The sequence below is a fragment of the Mycteria americana genome, chromosome 9, assembly GCF_035582795.1.
Source record: "Mycteria americana isolate JAX WOST 10 ecotype Jacksonville Zoo and Gardens chromosome 9, USCA_MyAme_1.0, whole genome shotgun sequence".
NCBI classification, from domain to species: domain Eukaryota; kingdom Metazoa; phylum Chordata; class Aves; order Ciconiiformes; family Ciconiidae; genus Mycteria; species Mycteria americana.
The window spans coordinates 498,649-521,760 of NC_134373.1; the positions used below are offsets into that span (position 1 = coordinate 498,649).

The following is a 23,112-nucleotide window of genomic DNA, read 5'->3' on the forward strand; positions in this document are numbered from 1 at the left end:
CTTTGCTTACTATGTGAAAAAAAAAATCTTTTTGGAAAAAGCTAATGTGTCCACCCTGTATGCAGGCATCCTACCCAGCTCCTGTTCAGGTAGCCTTTTTGTTAGCAGTATTGGCAGATAAGTTGGCCATGGGTTTCTTCCCAGAAACGCCTGGCAGTTTCAGTTCCCACCTCTTGAAGAGAACCTCCTCAAGGGAGGAGGGAATGGGCGATCGCATGCCTCGGTAGATCAGCCTCCATTTGGCCAGGTAGGTTGAGGATCTGTGTAGTGAGTTACCCGTGTTTGGTGATCCTGGAAGAAGTGTTCCTCTGTGTTCACTGTTGGCAACTGGTTGGTTTTGGTTCAGCATTTTGGAATTACCATTTCTGGTATGTGCTGAACTTTGTGGTTTTGTGTAGCTCACTGCTGGAGAAGACTCCTCCAGTTACCAGTCATGATGTTCACTTTTTTTGGAGAAGAGGTGACCCATATTGTTTATTACCTGGATGGCAAGCCTTTCTGTCAGGGTTTGAAGCCTCTCTGAAGCATGTATTCTCTTTGTGGATCAGGTCCATCCCTATTTGGAAAAGTTTGTTTCACTAGTATATTCCATTATAATGTGATTCAGCACAATTTCACATTGCCTGGTAGCTTGTCAGCTGCCAGCTGAGTTCTCCTGTCCAGCACGTTGTGATGTAAGGTAGAGCAGAAAAAAAAATATATATACAGAAATAAGAGCATAAAACTTCCAGCTGGGAAGCAGTATCCGTAATTATGCAGTGGAGCTATGGATAAAACACTGGAATGGGGACTCTGTTTCTTGTCCCTGCAGTGATCTGCCCGTGTGACTGCAGGGAGGTTGATCATTTAAGCCTTTTGTGTATTATTTTTCTGTTTCTAAAACCAGGGTGATAATAAAACTGTTGCTCATTATTTTTCTTTCATGTATTTACCTTTCAGCTTTGCAGAAAGTTCAGCTTTCTGCATTAGGTAAGTACTAGCACAATTAAATGCAGGTTTTGTGCTGCATGGTCATGGTGCTGTCAGAGCACACATTGTAACACAATTTTGGGTCCAGCAGCAAAAAGACTTTTTTTGAAAATCACTGCCTGACCAGATATGTTCGTAGCCTCTGAGCAAAACTGCGTTCCTGAAAAGTTTCTCAATCTGTTGATAAGAGTTTCTGAGTTGCAGTCCATTCAAATGCATAAAGAAAATTTGTATTTGCAATGTCGAGAGTCTTCTGACTCTACAAGTTGTGCAATTACAAAACATTGACCAACGCTTGGTGCAGATGTGACCTCAGTCACCACTGACTGCTGGTCGCTGTCTCCAGTCAGATTCTGGAAAAAGCTGTCGAGCTCTGAAATCATGACACATGAGCTTTAATTATTGCTTCCTTGGCTGCTAAAGCTTTTCCAGAAGGAAGTTAACATTGAGAGCTCCTCCACGTTATTTCTAGGCTGTCGGTTCTCATGAGCGTTGTTAGGAAAATGGTGGTGAATCAGGCTGGCAGTCTTCAAACCCTCTTTTTCTGTTCTTTCTTTTCTTTTGACCCTGGCAGTCTGTTTTTAGAACTGATTGTGTTCAAGAGTTTGTACTGTTTCAAGTGGGTGCCCCCAAGCTCTGTATACTGCTGCCCATCAGCCCTGTTGATTTGCCTTGGGCCCTCTGGAGGGGTGAGAGTGGTGATCTTCTTCCATTACTGAGAGCCCAAAGACAGTTTGTAAGCAGACTCTCAGCCACATGCATCCTTTTGGTCTTGATGTAGTTCCTTACATGTGTGTTTGGCACCACATTGGATGCTCTTGGGTATCTAAGACATCTTCAAGGCGCTGGCAGGTATGACACAGGACCTGTGTCCTTCTGGTGTGTCAGCCTGTGGGCCAGGTGGTTACCCCAGAACATCTCAGATACTGCTGGGTGCCAACGCACGGACAACCAGATCAAGCTCTTTACGCCTGGTGCTCCGAGAGAGGGACCTGAGCTCCCTCCCCGGCTGTCCACTCCTCCTCTCTGGCCGCCGGTCCTGGTGCTGGTGGAAGATGGGTGGGGACAGGCTGCCCTGTCTCTCCTGCCAGCCTGGGGACCGCTCATCACGCCGTCTAGCATGAAACTTGCCTTTCTCAGCCACTCCCTTGGGAAAAACCAGCTGTGCTAGCAATGCTGTTGCATAGATTGCCCTGGTTTTCAGTTTCTTTTCAGGTGAAAATTCAAGAATTTGATCTTGACTCATCTCTTCTAGCTGTTATGGTTCCAGCTGCCTTAAAAACAGCAGGTGAGATAGCTGCAGTGTTGAACTGAACTGTCGTTGAAGAAGAGCAGGACTGGTATTTTGAAGTTTTCCTTAATCTTAGAAGTTAGCCCCCCTTACAGCCTGACCGACGTTGCTTGCTAACGCTGCTGGTAAGATACAAGGCTGTGACTGTTATTCAAGTTTTCCTGAAGGTGAAAGAGATAAATCCTTCCTAATTTTAAGATAGCTTATTTTGGGTTATACATTGACATTTTCTATTCCTAAATTTGTATATGTCTTGTAAAAATAAGAAATAGAAAGTGTTTAACCAGTGTTGAAACAGATCTGTTCTCATTTGTGTAATAGCTAGATAATGAATTCGATTGTTATAAAAGGTTTACATGTTGGTTTCAGGAGCCTGGTTTTTGCACTTCAATCTTCTTGTCAGGTCCAATGTTGAGGATACTGAAATGATGTGTTTTGAGGTTTGAGCATGAAAGTATAGACTTAACTGTCTATCCAGTTGTTCTCCTAAGCCTCAAATGTTCATAACGATCATGAGCATTAGGTACTTTGATGCTTGGCTTAGGGCTGCGTGACCCTGTTTTAATAGACGTGGAGCACACAGAGCTCTGCTTCCACTTATAAAGAGCTGCAAGTGCTCAGTATGCCGGAAAATTGGACCCAGCCACCTCCTTGACAAACTGCTGATGCCTCAATGTCCATTTTTAAAGTGAACAATAAAAACTTGTTTAATTTATTGTGTCAAATCATGTAAAAGTGCAAATCTTTATATCCTAACACTGCTGTAATTTTTAAATTATTTGTTTAATTTTCTAATGTGCATTTCTGTGTGATCCTACAGGTTTTAGCTGATGCTGTTGCACGCTTGGTTGTAGATAAATTCAGTGATTTGACAGAAAATTTCACATCTCCACATGCACGTAGAAAAGTCCTTGCTGGAATTGTCATGACAACAGGTAAAGAAAAAAAAGTACTATTTTAACTGCTTAAGTACGAGAGCTCTGTTTGCATTCTAGGAAACTATCTTTTTTCAGTCAACCTGTATTGAAATGTATTTTTACTCTTTAATCTTCAAGGTGCACTAAATGTAGCAATTGAATCTTGGCTAAAGATAATTACAGGAAAATTAGACCTGCAAATGCTTCTGTTTCCACAGAGTTCCTGTCTTCTGCCTGATTGAGACATCTGAGATAACTCATGGTCTGCAAAATACATGTACCTTTTAAAATTAATTGTGCAACTTTTTGAAAGTAAATCTAAAATAAATTTCACCGCATCGGTCACACAGATGGCATTCTTGGTTTTTGACGTATTATGTAAGAAATTCTGCTTGCTTTCCAAGTTTTTAAGGTTTTGCACTTTGTTAGAGTTATTCTTGCTATATTTTATTCTTAGTGCTTTGTGCCTCAGTCATTTTAGTAAAAATATCTGAAGAAAGCAGCTTATGTTTTGGCAGCTGACACTGGTGTGCATGTACAAACAGCAGTAATGTCATGGTTCTCTGATTGCTGGCACGAAATCTGTGCTCTGCCAGATCACCCAAAACAGCGAAGTTCTGCCCTAAGCTGATCTGCGACCATGCTGCTACTGAATTTTCCTCAGGCCTTTCCTTTAATACCATTTATCTTGGTGTTCAATCCATCTCAACCCTTGATGGGACATTAATTTTGGGCCTGTCATGAAATGTCCCCAATTAGTTGTATGAGTCAGATGGATATCGGTGATAAAGGTACGTCTTCCCTTCGTGATTTGGGCAACGCCAGCCCTTTCCTTCTGCGAGGGTATTTGTAGGAGCCTCCTCCACAGAGCAGAGAGGTCTGAGGGTGCTGGTTAGGGTAGATGATAACTCCATGCTCTAGGGACAGGGGAGTGTGACAAGGGGACAATGTGGCCCAAACTGAGCCACAAGATATGCGTGGTGGGCTGACCCTAGCTAGCAGTCAAACACCTACCCAGCCTCTTGCTTGCTGTCTGCTCCTGGGGCATGGGGAGAAAATGGAAGGAGGACAAGAAGACTCGTGGGTAGACAAATGCTGTAACCTCGAATGTCCTCTCTTCCTTTCCCTGAGCTCTTATTGCTGAGCACAACAGTTATGGTGTGGGGTATCCCTTGGTCACTGTCTCTCAGCTGTCCCAGCTGTGTCCCCTCCCGGTCCCTTGCCCACCCCCAGCTCACTGGCCTTTGGGAGGTTTGGAGAGAAAGCCTTGATGCTCCTCAAGCGCTGCTCAGCGAGAGCCAAAACATTCGTGTGGTACCAACACCTTTTCAGCCCCAAATGCAAAGCACTGTGAGGAACATGCTGTAGTTTCATTTAATATATTTTGTGATATTTAACAAGTTTTTATTGTAATTACAGTCCCGTGTCCACGGTTCCCAGAAAAGCCATGTGACCAAAGAATTAAGGCTTAATTAACATGTGAATACATTTTGATTAACTGAAGAAATAGCTTTACACAAAATTAGAAACCATCTTTGCATGGATATGTGTCTGGGGAACCCCTGGAATTAGATGACCCCATTGCACAGCCTTGTGTTATAGAGTGAAGTGGCTCCCTGCTTCTCCTCCATGGTCTTCTCCAGCCCTGTGGGCAGGAGGGGGCAGCTGGGCTCAGGTTCATTTTTTTAAGGCTGTATATTTCATCAGGAGTGAGAGCTCAAACTCAATTACCTTTTTAATTACTCAATTACCAATTCCCTTGCTACTTACTAGTTACACCCCTTATATCAGCACTGCCATCGCACAGCCAGGTGGTTATGGGAGGATCCTCGACTTTAGGTGCTTGGGGTGTGTTGACAGTGGTTTTTCTGCTTTTCCATACTGCAGTACTATTCTGTGAGAGGAAGACAGCAGAAGGTGTTTGGCAGGGCTTGGCCTTTGCTGGTGAGGCCTCAAGAGCTTCAGAGGCATTAGTGTGGCTTGTTGGGGCTTTTTTTGCCGAGTGTTTTGCTAGAGGCATGTAACATTCTGACCTGTCTTTCTGAATTCTTCATGCAGCTAACCTTTTTTTTGTATGTGTGTGATAAAGACACTTCTCTGTATAGGAGACGCCCAAAATATTTTTTTAATTCTATTGTATGGAATGATTTAATACCAAGAACTACACTTCTAGAAGCATTATACTGCTGATAAGCTTTACAGTGGTTTAAGCATTTAAACTTCCTCATTCCATGGTCTTACCTTTCCTGCTGTTGGCTTGACACCCTTCCATAACATGTTGCTGTTTTAATAAATCAGTGCCTTTCTGATTTCTAAAGTCGCTGTGAGTATCTGCATAGGTGGCCAGAAGGTACGTGCTGGAAGCTAGCAGAAGGTACGTGCTGGAAGCTAGCTGCCTGCCTGGGGCTCAGGACAAAAGCACTCTCTTTGGAGCTCAGGCTTGAACAACTCTTCCTGAAGCAGCCATTTTTCCCTGCAGGTTTCCAGTTTCTAACTTGTCTGAACTCACAAGAACCATAGACTGTACTGGTACAGGGAGGGTATGGCTGAGCGAAGCTTTCACTTTAAAGAAAGTATCAGAAGAAAAAACATTTTTTTTTCTTTTGAAAGAAGCAAACAAAAAAAAAGGAGCCTTGTTTGGGTTGTGCAAGAACATAACTTCCTAGATTATTTGTGATTTTAACTGCATCTTCTTCCTGAAATTTTATTTTGCAGGTACAGATGTGAAAGATGCCCTGGTAATAAGTGTTTCTACAGGAACAAAATGTATCAATGGTGAATACATGAGTGATCGTGGTCTTGCATTAAATGATTGCCATGCGGAAATTATATCTCGCCGGTGCCTGCTTAAATTTCTGTATACACAACTTGAGCTTTATCTAAGGTAAGCCGGAGGGAAAAGGAAGATGAGCTGATCACACGGAGCTGAAAAGGTGTCTGTGTAAAACATCTGTTTTAATTATTTCAATGTGAAACGCTTGTCCTGTTGCATTAGGACGTTTAATTTAGAACTCAGGCCCTTTGACCTAAAGTTTGACTTTACCAAAATATGTATTCAGTTGGGTGTCAATCACGAGAAGGGAAGACGGAAAAAATAATTGGGAATCATTTTGTAAACTGCAGACATGTAAATCAAAATAATCTCAAGTGGGCTAAAGGGTGGTGATTTTTCATTTGTTGGTAAGTGTCTGAAAGCTCTTGACATCTGGGGATGTCAAGGGCTCTCTATTTCTTGTCTTGATGGTTTTTTAATTTTGTTAATTGTAGTAACTGTTAGATTTATACAATAAAATTTTCAGACGTCCTGTGTTTGTTTTTAATGCTTATTGAGACTGCCTGGCTTATGGTTATTTAAGTGTTAATGTCAGTTTTGTCTCTAGCTTTATTCTCTGTTTCAGCAATAAAGAAGATCAACAAAAATCCATTTTTATCAAATCGGAGCGAGGCGGGTTTAAGCTGAAGGAGAATGTGCAGTTTCATCTCTATATCAGCACATCTCCTTGTGGCGACGCTAGGATTTTCTCACCACATGAAGCAGCACAAGAGGGTATGACAGCAGTCCTACTCAAGCAAGGGAGTTGAAAGTACTCTTTGAGCATGTACAAATGGCACAGTTAAAATTTAGGTGTCTTCTTTCCTTTTAGTGTAGATGTGTTAGACAAAGATCTCTTCAAAAAAAATCTGAGCTGTTCTTCCTGTGTGGTAGAAGTTAAGTATAGACTGATCCACCATGTGGTCTTGAAGAGGCTGAATGCTAGCAGAGATAAGCCAGTGAGTCAGCAAGTATTTGTACAGCACTAACCAAACCGTTTTCACTGTTTCCATCTTTTAACGGTGGTTGTGTTGTCTGCCTGCCCCTCTCTTGATCTGTCCATTAACTTCATCCTAATGCTGTAACGCACAGAACGGAATTGAAGACTTGCCTGCTGTGTACTGCTCCTTCGTGGAAAGCTTGGTTTAATTGCAAGTGTGTTTTAGAAGACAGTATTTGTGAGAGATGTCTGACGCTGTAGCTAATTTGCAAGGAGCAATAGAAATTGTTACGCAAGCCAGCAGTTACGCAGGCAAATACCTTTAATCGACTCTTCTTATTGTAATGCTGTCTGTAAAACACTTCGAGAATGTTTCTCAGCTGATTGTAAGTGATTTTTGTCATTTAGATCAAGGGGACAGGCATCCAAACCGCAAAGCGAGAGGACAGCTACGGACAAAAATAGAATCTGGGGAAGGGACCATCCCCGTGCGCTCTACTACCACTATCCAGACGTGGGATGGCGTATTGCAAGGAGAAAGGCTACTTACCATGTCCTGCAGTGACAAGATAGCGAGGTGAGATATCAAATGATTGGTTTCTTTGCTATTGCTTTTTATGGCTGAACAAGAAAGGAAGGTTGCATGATACCTGCAGTGAACGTGCAGGTTATTGATTGGCTTATTTCATTGCTTAGACGTAGCCTGGGGGTGGCTGTAACTCCAGCGATAAAGCTCTGATTCTTCACCTGCAGTTGGTGCCAGACCTTCTGCTGCTTCAGAGGCAAGGTGAAATCATTACCTATCATTCCAGCCACTTCAAGTCATGACAGCTTTGTTTTGTATTTATATCCCTGGGAAACAGAGGAATGATATTCCCCCCCCCACCCCCCCAAAGTAGTATAGCATTAGCAAAACAGTGCAATAAATATATTACCTTAGTTATATTTGGATAATTTCCTCTGACGATATACATTCTTGCCCCATCATTGGAAATGTTCAAAGTCAGGTTGGACAGGGCTTTGAGCAACCTGATCTAGTGAAAGGTGTCCCTGCCCATGGCAGGGGGTTGGACTAGGTGATCTTCAAAGGTCCCTTCCAACTCAAACCAGTCTGTGATTCTATGATGTCCAAGATACATACATTTTCCATGGGTAGATTTAGATTTGTATTATTTTATACAGGGAAAAAATGTTTGAGTTAAATCTTAAGTGATGGGCATTTTTAATTTTTAACTTTAGAATTATTTTAATTTTAGATTAAATATTTTTACTGTAATTAAATATTTTGTTTCCAATACTAGTGCTTTTATTTGTATTTTATCTGATTCCTTCTTTGTTGTCCTTTTTGACAAAGATTGAAAGATTTTTTTGTTCAAAATCATAAATGGACAAATGATTATCCCCCCAAAAAAATTTAGCAGCAGTGTCCTTTAACAAGTATCAGAAGTATGGGGGAGTTGCAACATAATTTTTTTAAATGAGTCTGTGTGTTTGCAGCCTCTGTGTTCTTGCAAAATAGGTGAGAAATGCTAAGTTTTTCAGCTGATGATATTTTAGTTATTTTTTAATTAAAATAGCTCTGCTTTTTTGTCAAGTCACAGTTAGCTTGATTCAAAATTTATTAAGTGTATTAAGTTGGAACTGTTCTTGGGAACTGCATATGCCAAATCAAAAATACAGGAGGAAGGTTGTGTAATCGCTTTGTTCCTCTAGTCTTGTCTCGAGTAATCAGCATCTCTACTGAAGGAAGACGTTTTACTTTAGTTTACATTCCCCTAACATAAATGTCTAGGGTTTTTCAGAAGCTAGGACAGTGGGCTGTTGAAAGGTGATTCTACAAAAATGACATTTCAGTTTCTTTTATAATATTTTCAATAAAATTCACCAAATAAATTCCCCAGCTTCATGCCAGGGCTTTCTCTAAACCACCCGACATGGTAATCGTGCCACATTCATTTGACTTCTTTTATCACATCGTCATTGCTGTTAGTGCAAATAAAAAAAATGAAGACAGTTGTTGAGCTAGAACACACTTGACTGTTTTGTTGATTTTGTGTGATGCAGAACAGAATCCATCTCTCGCTTGCGTAGCTAGCTGTCACCTCTCCTTGGGGCTAATGGGAGTAATTTTGTTTGTGCCAGTGAAGGAAGCAAATAGAACCCCTTGACACAGAACAAAGACTGTATGACGGGTAAGGAGGCCCAAATTTTCATATTCTTTTTTTTCTTTTCTTTTTTTTCCTTTTCTTTTTTTTTTTTTTTAACATTTCCCTGACATTTATGACCATGTTTTGTCCATTTACGTTTGAAAGAATGCATTGCTCTGTAGCGTCCAGCAGTCAGTCCTCCAGTATGCCTGAGCCCTGTGAATTTCCACTGAGCTTTCCCAAAGGTTCACAGTCCCAGCCTGGAAAAGACGTGGATAAATTCGGGGTGCAGGATTGCACAAGCAGGAAAACTCTTTGTATCTGAACAGCCTCATCTGTGTGGATTATATGTATAATCCAAGCTGTTATTTCCAGCCTCTGAGCGCTTTGTTGCAGTGTGCTCTCTCGCACCCTCCTGAGCCTGGTAGGAACAAGAAAAATTGTGAGAAACATGGAAAGGCCATGAGTGTAATCCCGTTTCGGTCAGAAGCATTAGAACAGGATTATCCTAGTGTGTTAGTGCCTGGTGGCACTGCAGTATGGTGTTAGGGTGGTTTCTGTGACCAGAGTAACTGTTTTGGGACATTAATATGCATGCATTTGTTTTAAATGTATCCTAACCAAGGGATCAAGCCCAGCCAGCATGGGTTCAGGAAAGGCAGGTCCTGCTTGACCAACCTGATCTCCTTCTATGACAAGGTGACCCGCCTAGTGGATGAGGGAAAGGCTGTGGATGTTGTCTATCTAGACTTCAGTACAGCCTTTGACACGGTTTCCCACAGCATTCTCCTGGAGAAACTGGCTGCTCATGGCTTGGACGGGTGTACTCTTCGCTGGGTAAAGAACTGGCTGGACGGCCGGGCCCAAAGAGTGGTGGTGAATGGAGTTAAATCCAGTTGGCGGCCAGTACAGTACAAGTGGTGCTCCCCAGGGCTCTGTGCTGGGGCCAGTTCTGTTTAATATCTTTATCAGTGATCTGGGCAAGGGGATCGAGTGCACCCTCAGTAAGTTTGCAGATGACACCAAGTTGTGTGGGAGTGTTGATCTGCTTGAGGGTAGGAAGGCTCTGCAGAGGGACCTGGACAGGCTGGATCGATGGGCTGGGGCCAACTGTGTGAGGTTCAACAAGGCTCAGGGCCGGGTCCTGCACTTGAGTCACAAAAACCCCATGCAACGCTACAGGCTTGGGGAAGAGTGGCTGGGAAGCTGCCCAGCAGAGAAGGACCTGGGGGTGTTGGTCAACAGCCGGCTGAATATGAGCCAGCAGTGTGCCCAGGTGGCCAAGAAGGCCAATGGCATCCTGGCTTGTAATAAAAATAGTGTGGCCAGCAGGACTAGGGAAGGGATTGTCCCCCTGTACTCGGCACTGGTGAGGCCGCACCTCGAACACTGTGTTCAGTTTTGGGCCCCTCGCTACAAGAGAGACATTGAGGGGCTGGAGCATGTCCAGAGAAGGGCAACGGAGCTGGGGAAAGGTCTGGAGCACAAGGCTGATGGGGAGCGGCGGAGGGACCTGGGGTTGTTCAGCCTGGAGAAAAGGAGGCTGAGGGGAGACCTCATCGCTCTCTACAACTGCCTGAAAGGAGGGTGTAGAGAGGTGGGGTCGGTCTCTTCTCCCAGGTAACAAGTGATAGGATGAGAGGAAATGGCCTCAAGTTGCGCCAGGGGAGGTTTAGACTGGATATTAGGAAATTTTACTTCACTGAAAGGGTTGTCAAGCATTGGAACAGGCTGCCCAGGGAAGTGGTGGAGTCCCCATCCCTGGAGGTATTTAAAAGATGTTTGGATGAGGTGCTTAGGGACATGGTGTAGTGGTGGGCTTGGTAGTGTTAGGTTTACAGTTGGACTCGATGATCTTAAAGGTCTTTTCCAACCTATACGATTCTGTGATTCTAACCTTGTTCCATGGTACTTTATAATGCCTATTTTTGTCATCCTCCTTTTGATGTTTTTTTCCGCCCACATTAATTTGAATTTTTTTGGCTTCAGATAATTACTTAACTTCTCATGAAACATTCCAGTTGTGGCTAATGTCTTGCTGAGAAGAGCAAAAATTTTTTTCACCCCATTTCATTGGTAGGAAGGCTGTAGGAATAGAGAGCTTTAACATTAGGTTGAGTTGTTAAAGGGGAATTCATGGTGCTCTTCTACTCTAAAGAAGGGGGAGAGTATTATTTCTGATAATCTTTTGTGTGAAAGAACAGCACGTGCCCGTGCACTGGCCTCATTTTGTGCTTATTCAGAGTGGGAAATCTGAATGGAAGTTTGTAATCAATCTTTCTCTTTATTTCCCCAATGGCTTTGTCTTCTTGACCCTACTACCTAGTTGTTTGGGACTGATGGAGTTGCACAAACACATCTTAAAGTCCTATGTATGCTCCCTAAGGGCTGCATGTTCTGCAGCTATGTCCAAGCCCACCCATCTGTCTTTTGAGTTTGAGATTTATTTCTAAATGGCAAGCTCCGTGGTGGAGCCGGTGTGATTTCTCAACAGCAACAGAAAGAGCAGTTCTCCTCACCAGTTATTAACCCAAGTGACAGTGGCCAATGTGAATGTGTTCACTTTCATACGTGGTGGCTGTGTGACACCTAGGTAGAAAACCTGGGAGAAAGCGGTAGGAAACCATTACCCAAGATGTAGCATCTAAATAACCAGATGTAGCATGATGTAACCTCTCAAACCAGCGTTGACCCAGGCTCACTGGTATGCAGCAAATCCAGGCAACACCAGAAAAGCTGGGACAAGTCAGAGCTGTGTGGTTGCCAGCCTAGGTACAGCTACAAGGGAAAACAGATTCTCTTGTCTGTAACTGCAAATCTGACCTCAGGATAAATAAAAAGATGTTTGCGAGAAGTGCTACTGTCAAAGACCATGGACTTCTTGCACTTACTGATTTATAGTGTGGGCTGCTGACCAAGCCACTTCATGTAAAAGAAGCTCTGACTCCAGGTAAAGATGTTGCTGCCTGTTTATGCCGTGGCTCATGAAAGGCATGGGCTGGTCGTAGAGATTCAGTTAATCTCTTAAGGAAACAAAGAGAAATCAGATTTAAAATCAGAAAAGAAACCAGATTGCAATTAGCTGAATGAAGTCAGCTCTGCCCGTTCTTTCTGCCAGGTGACGAGAGTAAAGCCCAGCTAGACGGGTGTCCACAGCAAGCAGATCATGACCTGTCCAGTGTGGGTCTGAGCTGAAGCTGAGCAGCAGAAGTGTCCCTGCGCATGAGTGATGAACCACAGCGAATGTGGTTGCAAAAACAAATGCTTGTCACCGAGCTATGGAGGAGAAGGCCACCACAGGGCCCTGCAAGCATCCCTGGGGATGCTGCTGGCCTCAAACTTGGCAGGCTGATCACAGCAGTCTTGGAAACCAGAAACATGCAGAAAAACCCACAGGCGCAGCTACTGCAAACACGAGCGCCTTCTGTTCAGAGCTAGCGGGAGCCCCTGGGTCTGCGGCTTCCAACATTTCATGGTAAGAAGCAAGTTACCCCACATCTTGGATGCACAGTGGTCATGGGGAGCTCTTGGTTCGTGTTGCAATTCAAAAGACCTTGAAGTCTTGTTGGTGTTGCGGTAAGCCAAGCCTGCCTTTGGGACTGCTCCCCAAGACAGCTGCCGTCTGAGCTGTGTGCCTCTGTCATGTAGGAGGGCAGGAGATGCATGTGAGGAGGCAAAATGTTTTCTGGGGATAGTCTGACATCTTCTCACATGTTGACACCTCTCCCTTGCCATCTGTTGCAAGTAAAAGATTGTCATGAACAAAATGTCTACTAAATAATTTTCCTTTGTTCATAGTCATTGCTGTTTATAAATTATATTGATAAGAGCAGCAGTTTAAATTGTAAACACTTGTTTTTGTCAGGTTTTGCAGTCTATCATAAATATAACTTCATTTTTTCAACAGTAAACTATCATTTTGGTAGTTGCAGGAGACTATTCATTTTCCTGCAATGAATTCTGACACCAGTTTCACGTGCACGCCATTGTAAATGCAACACGTAGTGACTCACCTCCTCCATACTGCTGTCTGCATAAAAAGTATTGGGAGTGATACTAAGACATTGGATGTTAACGTCAAGCTTTATTGCTTACTGCTGTTAGGCTCCCCTCATTTCTATGTTTTCTGCAAAATAGTGCAGATAACAGAATTTCTATGCAGTTTGGGTTTGGAAAGTTCAGAGGAGAGTTTTTACCTGAAGTGTGCATTTTCAACCTAGTATTTTTGCAAGAGGTGCACTAGCACACTGTGTGAAAGTGTTGCTGCAGAGTTAAACTTTACTTAACCTTTTCATGTATCAAGAGTTGTGGAATCAGCTGTATGTCCTAAAGAAATCAATAGACCTTTTAGGAATCCACTGTGGATATCCTTGCCTCTGAGCACATGCTAGTCTAAAGCAGAAATGTGGTAACACAGCAAGGAAGAGAGGGCTCCCCTTGATTTGGTGTCGGTCTCTGGTTTCTCTGCCCTCTTTTTTTAATGCAGTGTGATTGAGAACAGCAGAAAGGTTGAGAAAGTGCATCCATCCTCCAGGCTGTTATCAATAGGATCTAAGTGGTGAATATAGAATAAGGAAACCAGTGAGTATGATAAATTTGTAAAATTCAGATCTCCCCAATGCGGTGCTTGTCTATCAAACCTCAGGTGAGCACACTACACGGAGAGTATCCTCTGTGTAAATAATCAGGAGTTGAACACCGTTCATGTGCGCAGATCTGCAAAGGCCACCGTGGGGGTCTAGTCTGTAAAGGTGGTGAGATGTAGTGGTTTGAAAGAGCATTTCTCTGGACACTCGAGCACAAGATTACTTCGTAGACGAGGTAGAGGACATGGCAAAATCTTGGTGACAGGGAAAATTTGGTCTTTTGATCTCACTGTAGCTAAGTGTGCATGGGGAGCTGTGAACTGTAAAGCAAAGGGCGGATACAAAGCCCCCCAAGCTATACTCCCAGGGAGACATCTTAGCAGCGTTTCGGGATTGAAGTAGTCTTTGGTTCGCACCTGAAGTTTTTCAGACGGCTGAATTTTTCATGCTAAACAAAAATACTCAGTGGAAAGCAGAGTTTTATATAAGAAAAAGACTTCCTCAAAAAAGATGATCTGCCGGTACAACTTCGATGGAAATTTCTCAACAAAATAATAAATCTGATACCAAATAAGAGAGCTGTATGTAATTACACATTATTTCTTCCTCATAGCAAACAGTGAATATATGAAATAATAAGGAGTTTAGAGAGGAATCATAAGAGATTACTGAAAGGATACATGTTATATGTTGGTCAGACCCGATGTACTTTGTTGCTCCTCACACAGTTGCTCCATCTTGCCTCATTTTGCTCAGCAGAATGTCCCTGCTGAAATCAATAAGAGCGTCTGCAGGAAAAAGCATCATTTGTCCAGTGCCTATTTCCTTTCTAAAAGCAAGCTAACTTTCAGCTGGGTTTGGGAGTGTGCTTTCAGTAGCGTGTTCCCTGATGGAGAAGGTGTTTTAGGAGACTCCCAGCAACCGTGCCAGGTGCTGCATCCCTCCTGCACGCTGCATCTCCCTGCCTTTCAGCAGAGCTCCCGCAATTGGTTGTGGAGCTGTGCTGTAAACCGGACTAGAGAAGCTGCCTCTTCAAAATATAAGGCCAGGGGTTTGGGGGGTTTTTTGTTGGGTTTTTTTGTTTGTTTTTTTAAAAACTTGAATCATGTCGCTGATCTGACTTTATGGAGAACCATACGAGCAATAAAATTAGTAGGCTGAGGAGGATCAAGGTGGTGATAGGCAGAGTCCTCCTCAGTCAGGCTTAGTGCTGGGGAAATGATGGCGTGCAACTTCACACTTTATAGCAGCAGCAGATTACAGCATCCTTTGACTGTCGTCCTCCTTATGTTTTTTAACTGTTTGGAGCTGCTCAGTGGCCAGGTAGTCAGATAAAGTTATCATTTCTTTTTCCTTGTCCCAGAAAAGCAGCAGTAGCTCATATGCGTAGTGATGGGAACACTGAACCTCCTAATCCAGATACCATTGCAGTGTGTCAGGCCATCGCGATGTGTTGGCTGGCCTGTCTGAGGAAAAAGGAGAGCTGTGGTTTTGATTTACAGCTTTTGTTTCCCTTCTCATGCTTAAGTACTTTTCTAATTGTTGCTAGAAGAGCTTTAGAAATTTCATTGCCGTGTCAAACGCGGTAGGGCTTAAACATCACCTCGATGAGCCCCTGGTAGAGAGTGAACCAAACTGCTTCGTGACTCTGAACGACCTGTCTCACAAAAGGCAGCTCAGAAGCGAAAGGCTAGTTCAGGATGAGTAAATATGCCTTTGTTTGAACTTTCTGGCATCACGTCAGGTTGTGTTTCCTTGCGCTGTGCATCACTTGCAGAACTGCAGAGTTGCAGCTGAAAGAGTACTGCATGCTGCTGAGCGCGCAGCTGGCGTCCGGCCGCAGGTGTCCCCACGCGCACCAGGAGCCCCAGCTTCCCTGGCGTTAGACGGCCGGCTCGTTGATGGAGAGCTCTGCAGCCCAACAGCTATGGTCGTACTCAGCTGCTGAGTAAATCACCATTAACTGTAATGAGATCTAGACACCCAGCTCAAATCAAGGCACCTGTATGTAAGTGCTGGCAGTCCGGACCTAAATCCTGTGGCTCGTACTTTATATCAATATAAAAGCTTGTATTTTAAATGTCAGTTTTATTTTGAAGTTTTATAAAGGTTGTGAAAGAAAATTCTTGTAGTAACTTAAAACCAGAACACTCAGAATATGCAAAATACTGTCATAAGAGGCATTGGTTTTATGCTCAGCTAAGACAAGCGTCTCAGATTTTTCCAGTGAGAAGTTTTACGTTGGAAGGTGCCTCCCTGCCTGCTGAGGTGTTCTTCCCCTTCGGCAAATGTCTCGTCTACGCCCCTTACTTTAGGCATTTTGGTATCGCCATTGACGTGATGCAGCATTTCTGTGTTCTCCTTACGCTCGTGCTTTAGTGCTTTTCTCTGGTGCAAACGTGGTGCCTTTTTCCTGCTTTAACGGTGAGAAAAGGTACTGCATGGGTCCAGTCTGCTCTGTGATCTGCCCAGTAAGACTGGACCCGAGATGAGGTCATTTTATGTGGGAGCTTTGCATTTTTGTCTATGGCCGATGCAGGAGAGATTTAAACTGCAGAATTAGTGATGGGAGAGTTGTCTTTGTTATCACTTTCTTGAGCCATCAAATGCTCCTAGATGAGTACTGTGCTGTGGCCAGGGTCTATGTCCACTCTACTGCAGCGTGGAAAGGCTCATTTCTGTGTTATAAACGACATCTGAGCCTTGGAAGGTTTGAGTTTGTAAACTAGATTTAAGTCACTTTAGTTACTTAATCCTTTTCTGATACTATTTTTAATGTGAAGAAAAAAATCCTTTGCTTAATTGTTTTACTGGAAAGGCAACACTGACTTTAATAAAGTTTTCTGTAATAAATGTTGCGCTTTCTGCTCTGCACCCCACGGTTTGTAGTGAAATACAGAATTTGGCCCATTAACTTCAGAAGAAGTTGTGGTTTCAGTAAAGTTTAGTACTTAGATTGACAGCATTTGTTGGCATGCATTCTGACAATTCGTGCTTGTAAACTGGAAGGACGAGACAATTTTACCATTTCAGGAGGCAATGCCTGTGGCCTTTCGAGAACTGATGCGTGGTATTGGCGTAGCTTCTTCTCAGTTTGTATCTATAAAGGTTGTTTTTAGTGTACATGCTAATGGAAGTGAGAAATTACTGTTTGACAGAAAGAAGTACAGTACAAAAAAGGAACAACAAGAAAGTCTGTGCAATCCTTCTTTTTGACTCTGTTACAATCTGCAGAACTTCATTTGGGGTTCATGTTTATCTCTGCATTACTGCCAGTTTCTGATAGAAGTATATGTTTCTATAGAAAAGTATACGTTCTTTTATTATAACAATTGAAATTTAAAGCTAGTTTTGTAAACCTAAACAGCATCCAACCCTGTGTAATCAATATTAAGAGCTTGAGGCTTTGGTTGTATGAATGGTTTCTGCAGCAAGCCAGCTGCTCCGAATCCAGCACTCATGAACACGCACTGCAGTGGTAAACGTGATGCAGCACACCCCAGCAAAACAGCAGGCGTGGGGGGGTCACAGAGTAGCTCTTGTAATATCGGTTCATACCGTTCACCTTGCAGAAGCTTGTTCAGGTGTCCACACTCTTCTTTTAATCAAAAGAAGTTGACCAAGACACACTGCAGCTTGCAGTTTCTGTGGCGGAGAAGGTCACCAAGTGTGGGAGGAAGCAGCAAAGCACAAGCTCTGGAAATACTGAAGACTGAAGCAAGGAAAAGGGTTTGGCAAAGGTTTTATTTAGGGAGCTAGGGCTTGCCAGAGGAATGCTTTGGCCTTTTTTAAAATGTCCATCTGTCACTCAAGTACTGGTCATGAAAAGTAAAACGTGATGTGCCTCACTGACGGAAGCTGGGTTTCTGTGTCTGCAAGTTTCAGATAGAGTTGTAAGACCCCAGTTTGCAATGCTTAGTCTTGAATTCTTTCCATATGTTTCTTCCATAATATTATCTGTGTCTGTAGCAGTCCCTATGCTTCTCTATGCTTGATGTAGGTAATATTGCAAATAACAAGAAAATACTGTTGTGATTCATTTGGCACTTGAAATACCTCTATGTTTGCAAAATTCTAGTAATGGTAAGGTCGTTAGAACAGCATCTAGGCTTGGGGAAGCAATAATTTTCACTTCATATCTTTACTCTGATGTTTGGTTGCTGATTGCATTTTCAGTGTTATACAAAATACACCTTTATTCAATGGAAAATATGCCTTATTTTTTATTAGCACAGTATTTTTACTCATTCATGAGGGCCAGCTTTTTTAATGACAGGTGAGTAAGCTAAGGCACATTGCCTCCATTTTCATTCTCAGTAAAGATATGCAAAGAAATTGTTTCTTTCGATTGCAATTTTTGTTTTACCCTTTTTTTTAAACATTTTGCAGGTCTTGTAGCCAACGTGTAGTTCAGTTTTTGCAGTAGTGAAGCAGTTGTGCTGTGTACTTTCTAGCCTGAATTGATGACGATGTGTAGCCATGCCATCCCAGCACAAGCTGCAAGCAGCACGGTTAGCAGCATCCGAGCTCCCTGTTTTCCTAGGGGAGCCTTGCAACCCAGTTTAGGATGGGCCTTTTAATAAGGACAACCATTCCATATGAGCACAAGAGCTTCCATTGTGCTCATCTGTTTTATTCAAGCACCAAAAGAAACTTTCCTGCTGCTTGTGTCCGGGTGTTTCGGTTGTACTCAAGTATGCTATTTTAATAGTGCCAAGCTGTTTGCAAGTATACCTCAGAGACAAGGACAGTGAAAATACTCTGCAGGAGACTTTGAGGTTTTAAAAAATACTTTGTATGACTGTTTACATACAGATTGAGAGCCAAAACTTGATCAAATGAACTCAGCTACAAAAAAACTTCAGTATTTTGCTCTATGCATGCTATATCCCAGCCACCGGACCTGATCCAGTTGTAGGTCACAGTGGTGCAGACAGGGATTTATGTTGGAGTCTATGAAGCAGCTAAAGTGAGCAAAGAGTATATGCACTCTTCACATATATTAATTTTTCAGATTCGGTTTTCTCCCTGCCCGTGGATATTGCAACTACATATGTCCTTTCTGGCATCAGGATGTGGACAGTTTGGCTAGGGTGTCAAGGACAAGCTTCCCCTTACAGTGATGAGGTGCTGAGGTCTTGCAGACACAATCCTTCTTGCGTTCTGGGAAGGATGGCTTGCCCACTGCCAGGTGTCTTTTGGAGGCATCAGCTACTGTTTCTGACTGAGGATCTCACAGTTTGGCTTTCTCCAATTGAATGATCCTGTGCATCTCTGGCATTAGGGTGCTGGAAAATGCATCACCAGACGTATTAGTGGGGAAGTAAAGTTATGGAGTCTGCTCCTGAAGTGGATGCTGACAGCAGACCTGTTGCTATAGGTCACCTTACTCAGGATTTCGTTGAGCATCCCATAAGCTGATCTCTGAAATTCTGGCAGGTGTCACAGCTATGTGCTGGTCAAGAGGAAGGGTTGAAAGTCTGGTCCATTGTGATTGACTGCTATTATGTCTGGCAGATGTTACTTGTTCCATTAAAAAGAAAGTGTTTTTTTTGTTTTTTTGTTTTGTTTTTCCCTCCCTCTTAGGTGGAACGTATTGGGTATTCAAGGAGCCTTACTTAGCCTCTTTGTGGAGCCAATTTACTTCTCTAGCATCATCTTGGGGAGTTTATATCATGGGGATCATCTATCCAGAGCCGTATACCAGAGGATAGCAGAGATAGAAGATCTACCACCTCTTTATACACTCAACAGACCTTTACTTAGTGGCAAGTATCTAATGGAGAAGGCCGTGCCGGTAACTAAGCCTGTTCCAGTAGCAATGTGATTTTGCAGTTCTCGAAACCTTTCAAATTATGTACTGTGAGTAAACTGCTTTCTGGTTACAACAGAGACGTTATGGTCTAAACCTGATATAGATGCTTGGTCAGAAATATCATAGCAAGGACCCTTCGTGACTTAAAAGGTGGAAGGAACGGGGTATCAACCTTGGGATGCGGTTTCACATAATTGCTGTCTGGAGCGTGTCCTAGCAGTATGTGAGGCAAGTTGAAGGCCCCGGCTTAGTGAAACCTCTCCCCGCCCATGAAATAGTGTTAGCTCTCACTGTCACTTCTCTTGCCATTGCAGATATTTGTTGAACAGCTACATCATTAATCAGTATGGCAAGATAGACACATTTGGTTCACAATTTCTAGATCAATAACCAACTAAAAATGGATGGAGAGAACATCTCAGCTGCTATTGGTTGTATTTTCTTTTTGTCATCCATTTCTGTTGGATGCAGCATTGGCTTTAATTAGCATGGCACCCAACTTCTTTGCGTGACCCAATAATCATAGTATTTTAATTTCCACTTTGTAGATTGATGCACAAATGTTGCATTCAGAGCCCGGTGGCACATTCTATGGGAATATTTTTAATAGAGTATTAAATATATCTGACAGCCAGCAATATGGCAAGCCCCAGCCAGTGTAGTTAGCGGTTGTCTTTTGCAGCTGCTCTTGAACATTTAAGTACTGTTCTTTGGCTCTGTGCTGATCCTAGGCTCTAGTGGGGCTAAGAGGAATGGCAGTGTTTGAATTAAAAGGTTGTAACTTCTAATTGAGCTGTGACTTTCAAAGGAAAGTTCTGAAGGGTTTTAAATTCTAAAACAGCTAGTTACAGTAATGCTGTGAAAGCTTTAAAACTGAAATCTCTTATCCTCCCTCTCATTGTGTGCATTGCTTTGTTCTGTAGAGCTTGGCTTTTGGCATGTGTCTGTTTATTTTCCAGGGAAAAAAAAAATCTCAGTATTTTAAAGCATGTTTAAAGTTTGACGTGAATTTTTAAAATAGATTTAGGGAGGGAGTGGAGAAAAGAGCATACTGAACAAGAAGCATTTCTTTAGGTAAGAAAGGTAATTGATATGAATTCCCTGAAGTAGGACGTATTAAAATGTTAAGTAACGTATTTATCCTTATATTAGCAAGTAAGTAACAGTTACAACACTCACAGTACCAAATATTAAATTGTTGTATGGGCATAGTAGCTGATGTATGGACTGTTTCTGCCTGATTTGGGGAATTTTTATCAGTTCTTCAAGAGAGCAGGTTTGGGGTGGGGTGGGAGGAGTTTTTGTTACCCTTTTCAGAACATATAATAGTACCTTGTCTTCTTAAAAATCATCTTTCAGAAATATTATTATCATCTATTTGCCATGAAATAGCGCCATGTGTTTAAACAGTTCAGTTGGGACTTGCTGAGCAGTAGAGAGAGTTCGGAAATGTTCTCAGCTGTTGAGTTTTCATGAAAATACACATCTCAAAAATATATGGGAAGCTGGTTTGGGAGGTTGGGTGGAGAATTGTGTGGATGGATTTTGCTCTACTGGTTCAGTCTTGAAAGCTAGTCTTCTGACCCATGCTGTTGGATTCAGCTGGGGCATTTGTGTGGCTACCCATCTGCCCTTTGATTGTGGCTATCCATCTGCCCTTTGATTGTGGCTACCCATCTGCCCTTTGATTCACACATTTTACAGTGTACTCTTACCTGGAATAAGCACTGCAGAAATACCTGTCCCCAGTTCTGTGTTCCTCCTGGTACCACACAAACTGTCTGATCGTGACTCATTTCTACAGAGGGATGAACTAAAAGAGAAATAGCTGTCTTTCCCCAATGTCTCACCTGTTTAGCTGAGAAAGTACTGTAAAAACTGGGGGTTTGCCTCTCATAAAACAAGTTTTATGTCTACAGGGACAATTGCATGAAGTCGAAGGCAGACTGAGTTATTGTTATCTACTGGTAAAAATTGCCTTTTCATAATCTTTCTTTCCTCATAGGAGATTTTCTACTTATACCTCCTTTTGCCAGCAAGTTAAATGTGAACAAGCATATCAGAGTAGCTGGTTTTCAGCTAGGGCATGTGGGAAACCCGTATGTTGGTAGAAAACTCTCTCCCCATGCTGGCTCCTGGAAGCCTTGGTTGCAGGACCCAGCCTTTCGGGCTTTAGCACCGCAGCACTGAGCTCTCCCTGAGAATTGGCCAGCTCACTTGAAGAAAAGACAGGTTCGAATCTTGTGAATTTCTAGAATAATCTGAAAAGGGGTTGATTTCTCAATCAAGTAGAATGATGATGATTGTATAAATCAGCCAATAACAAAGTGCCAGTCGGCAGGGTAATCTACACAAACTCTTTTTGGAGCCATTGTGGGAGGTGGGCATGAAGGAGTTCACCTGGGATGGAAGTAGGGTGACAGAGCTCAGCAATCAGAGAATCAGCCCTTGAAAATTCTTGGGAGCAGAAGTCATCAAATATAAGAGAGCCTGTTACTTATAAAAGGCAAGCTCTTCATCACTGGAGGCAACTAGTGTGAACCAAATTTCATCAGGCATCTGTCCTTGTGGTTCCTGTTGCTGGTAGGTGTGCCTCAGATGCCCGAGGACCTGGGCTAATGGCATCCGCTGGGGCTATGACCACAAAGCAGATGGCAGGCTGGGCCCTGCCATCCTCTCCTGTCCGCTACTCAACTGAACCCCGAACCCTGCAGTAGTGCCTGCTGTTGTGGACAATGCCTTTTTTCTTAGCTGTGATTATAATATCAATACAGGCAAAGTTTTCCCTGTTTTGATGTCCGATCAGTTGGTAGTTCCTTATGCTTTAGTTTCTCTAGAGCTTCCCGTCTTTTACCAGAGTATAGTCAGAAATTACGTTGTTGGCGGTTTTGACCCGTTCCTTGTGGTGCTGCTGACAGGTATTTCCTATTTCGGTTCTTGGCTGAAACAGCCTCGAGCAGTGCCACGTCTGCTGATTACCTTGTCACCAGCGTAAGAACTGTCTTAGGCAAGGCCAAGATCTTAAGGTACGATCCATCGAGCCCAGTACTCTTTTCCACAGGTAGTTAGGCAGTGAAAAGCAAAAGGAAATAGTAAGCCTCTGCAGATACCTCCGGAGAATTGCAGCAGTAATCTGTGGACCAGGGACATCCCGAGTCAGGTACTGAGAATCTTTGTGTTTAGAAATCCCTCATGAATCTTTCATTTATGAACTCTTGGTTTTGTTTTTTGAACTGGTTTAAACTTTTTACCATCTGCAGCCTCCTTCAGTAAGGAGGGCTGTAGGATGTGTAAAGATTTGTGCAATGGAATTTCCTTTCTGCTCAGTCTGCTCTGCTCAGATGCTCCTCAGTGCTCTGTATGATACAGGCTATAAGCAGCTGTCATGGTGCTCAGTTTTCTATACCTCTGCAATATTCCTACATAAATCCTATTTTTTGCAAGCTGAAAAGTCTTAGTCTGCTTTGTTGTTCCTTGCATGGAGACCCTTCCACATAAGGATCATCCCTTCCATTTTACAATTGTGTTTTTGAGCTAGTGAGACCAGAGCAGCGCCTGATGCTCATAAAGCAGCAGTACTGATTTATATGGTGGCATCATGATATTCTGTTCAGTTCTGTGATCCTTCAGTAATA

At 42.9% G+C, this 23,112-nt stretch overlaps 1 protein-coding gene across 3 annotated transcripts in view; it reads left to right on the forward strand.

Annotated features, from left to right (window-relative positions):
- Nucleotides 1-23,112, forward strand: part of ADARB1 (adenosine deaminase RNA specific B1) — an 86,627-nt gene that overhangs the window by 54,895 nt on the left and 8,620 nt on the right. For all 3 annotated transcript variants that reach the window (XM_075512605.1, XM_075512604.1, XM_075512603.1), the window contains 5 exons: nucleotides 3,081-3,195; nucleotides 5,893-6,061; nucleotides 6,576-6,724; nucleotides 7,338-7,506; nucleotides 19,249-19,430. In XM_075512605.1, the coding sequence (XP_075368720.1) occupies nucleotides 3,081-3,195; nucleotides 5,893-6,061; nucleotides 6,576-6,724; nucleotides 7,338-7,506; nucleotides 19,249-19,430 (784 nt within the window). The remainder of the gene's footprint in view (nucleotides 1-3,080; nucleotides 3,196-5,892; nucleotides 6,062-6,575; nucleotides 6,725-7,337; nucleotides 7,507-19,248; nucleotides 19,431-23,112) is intronic.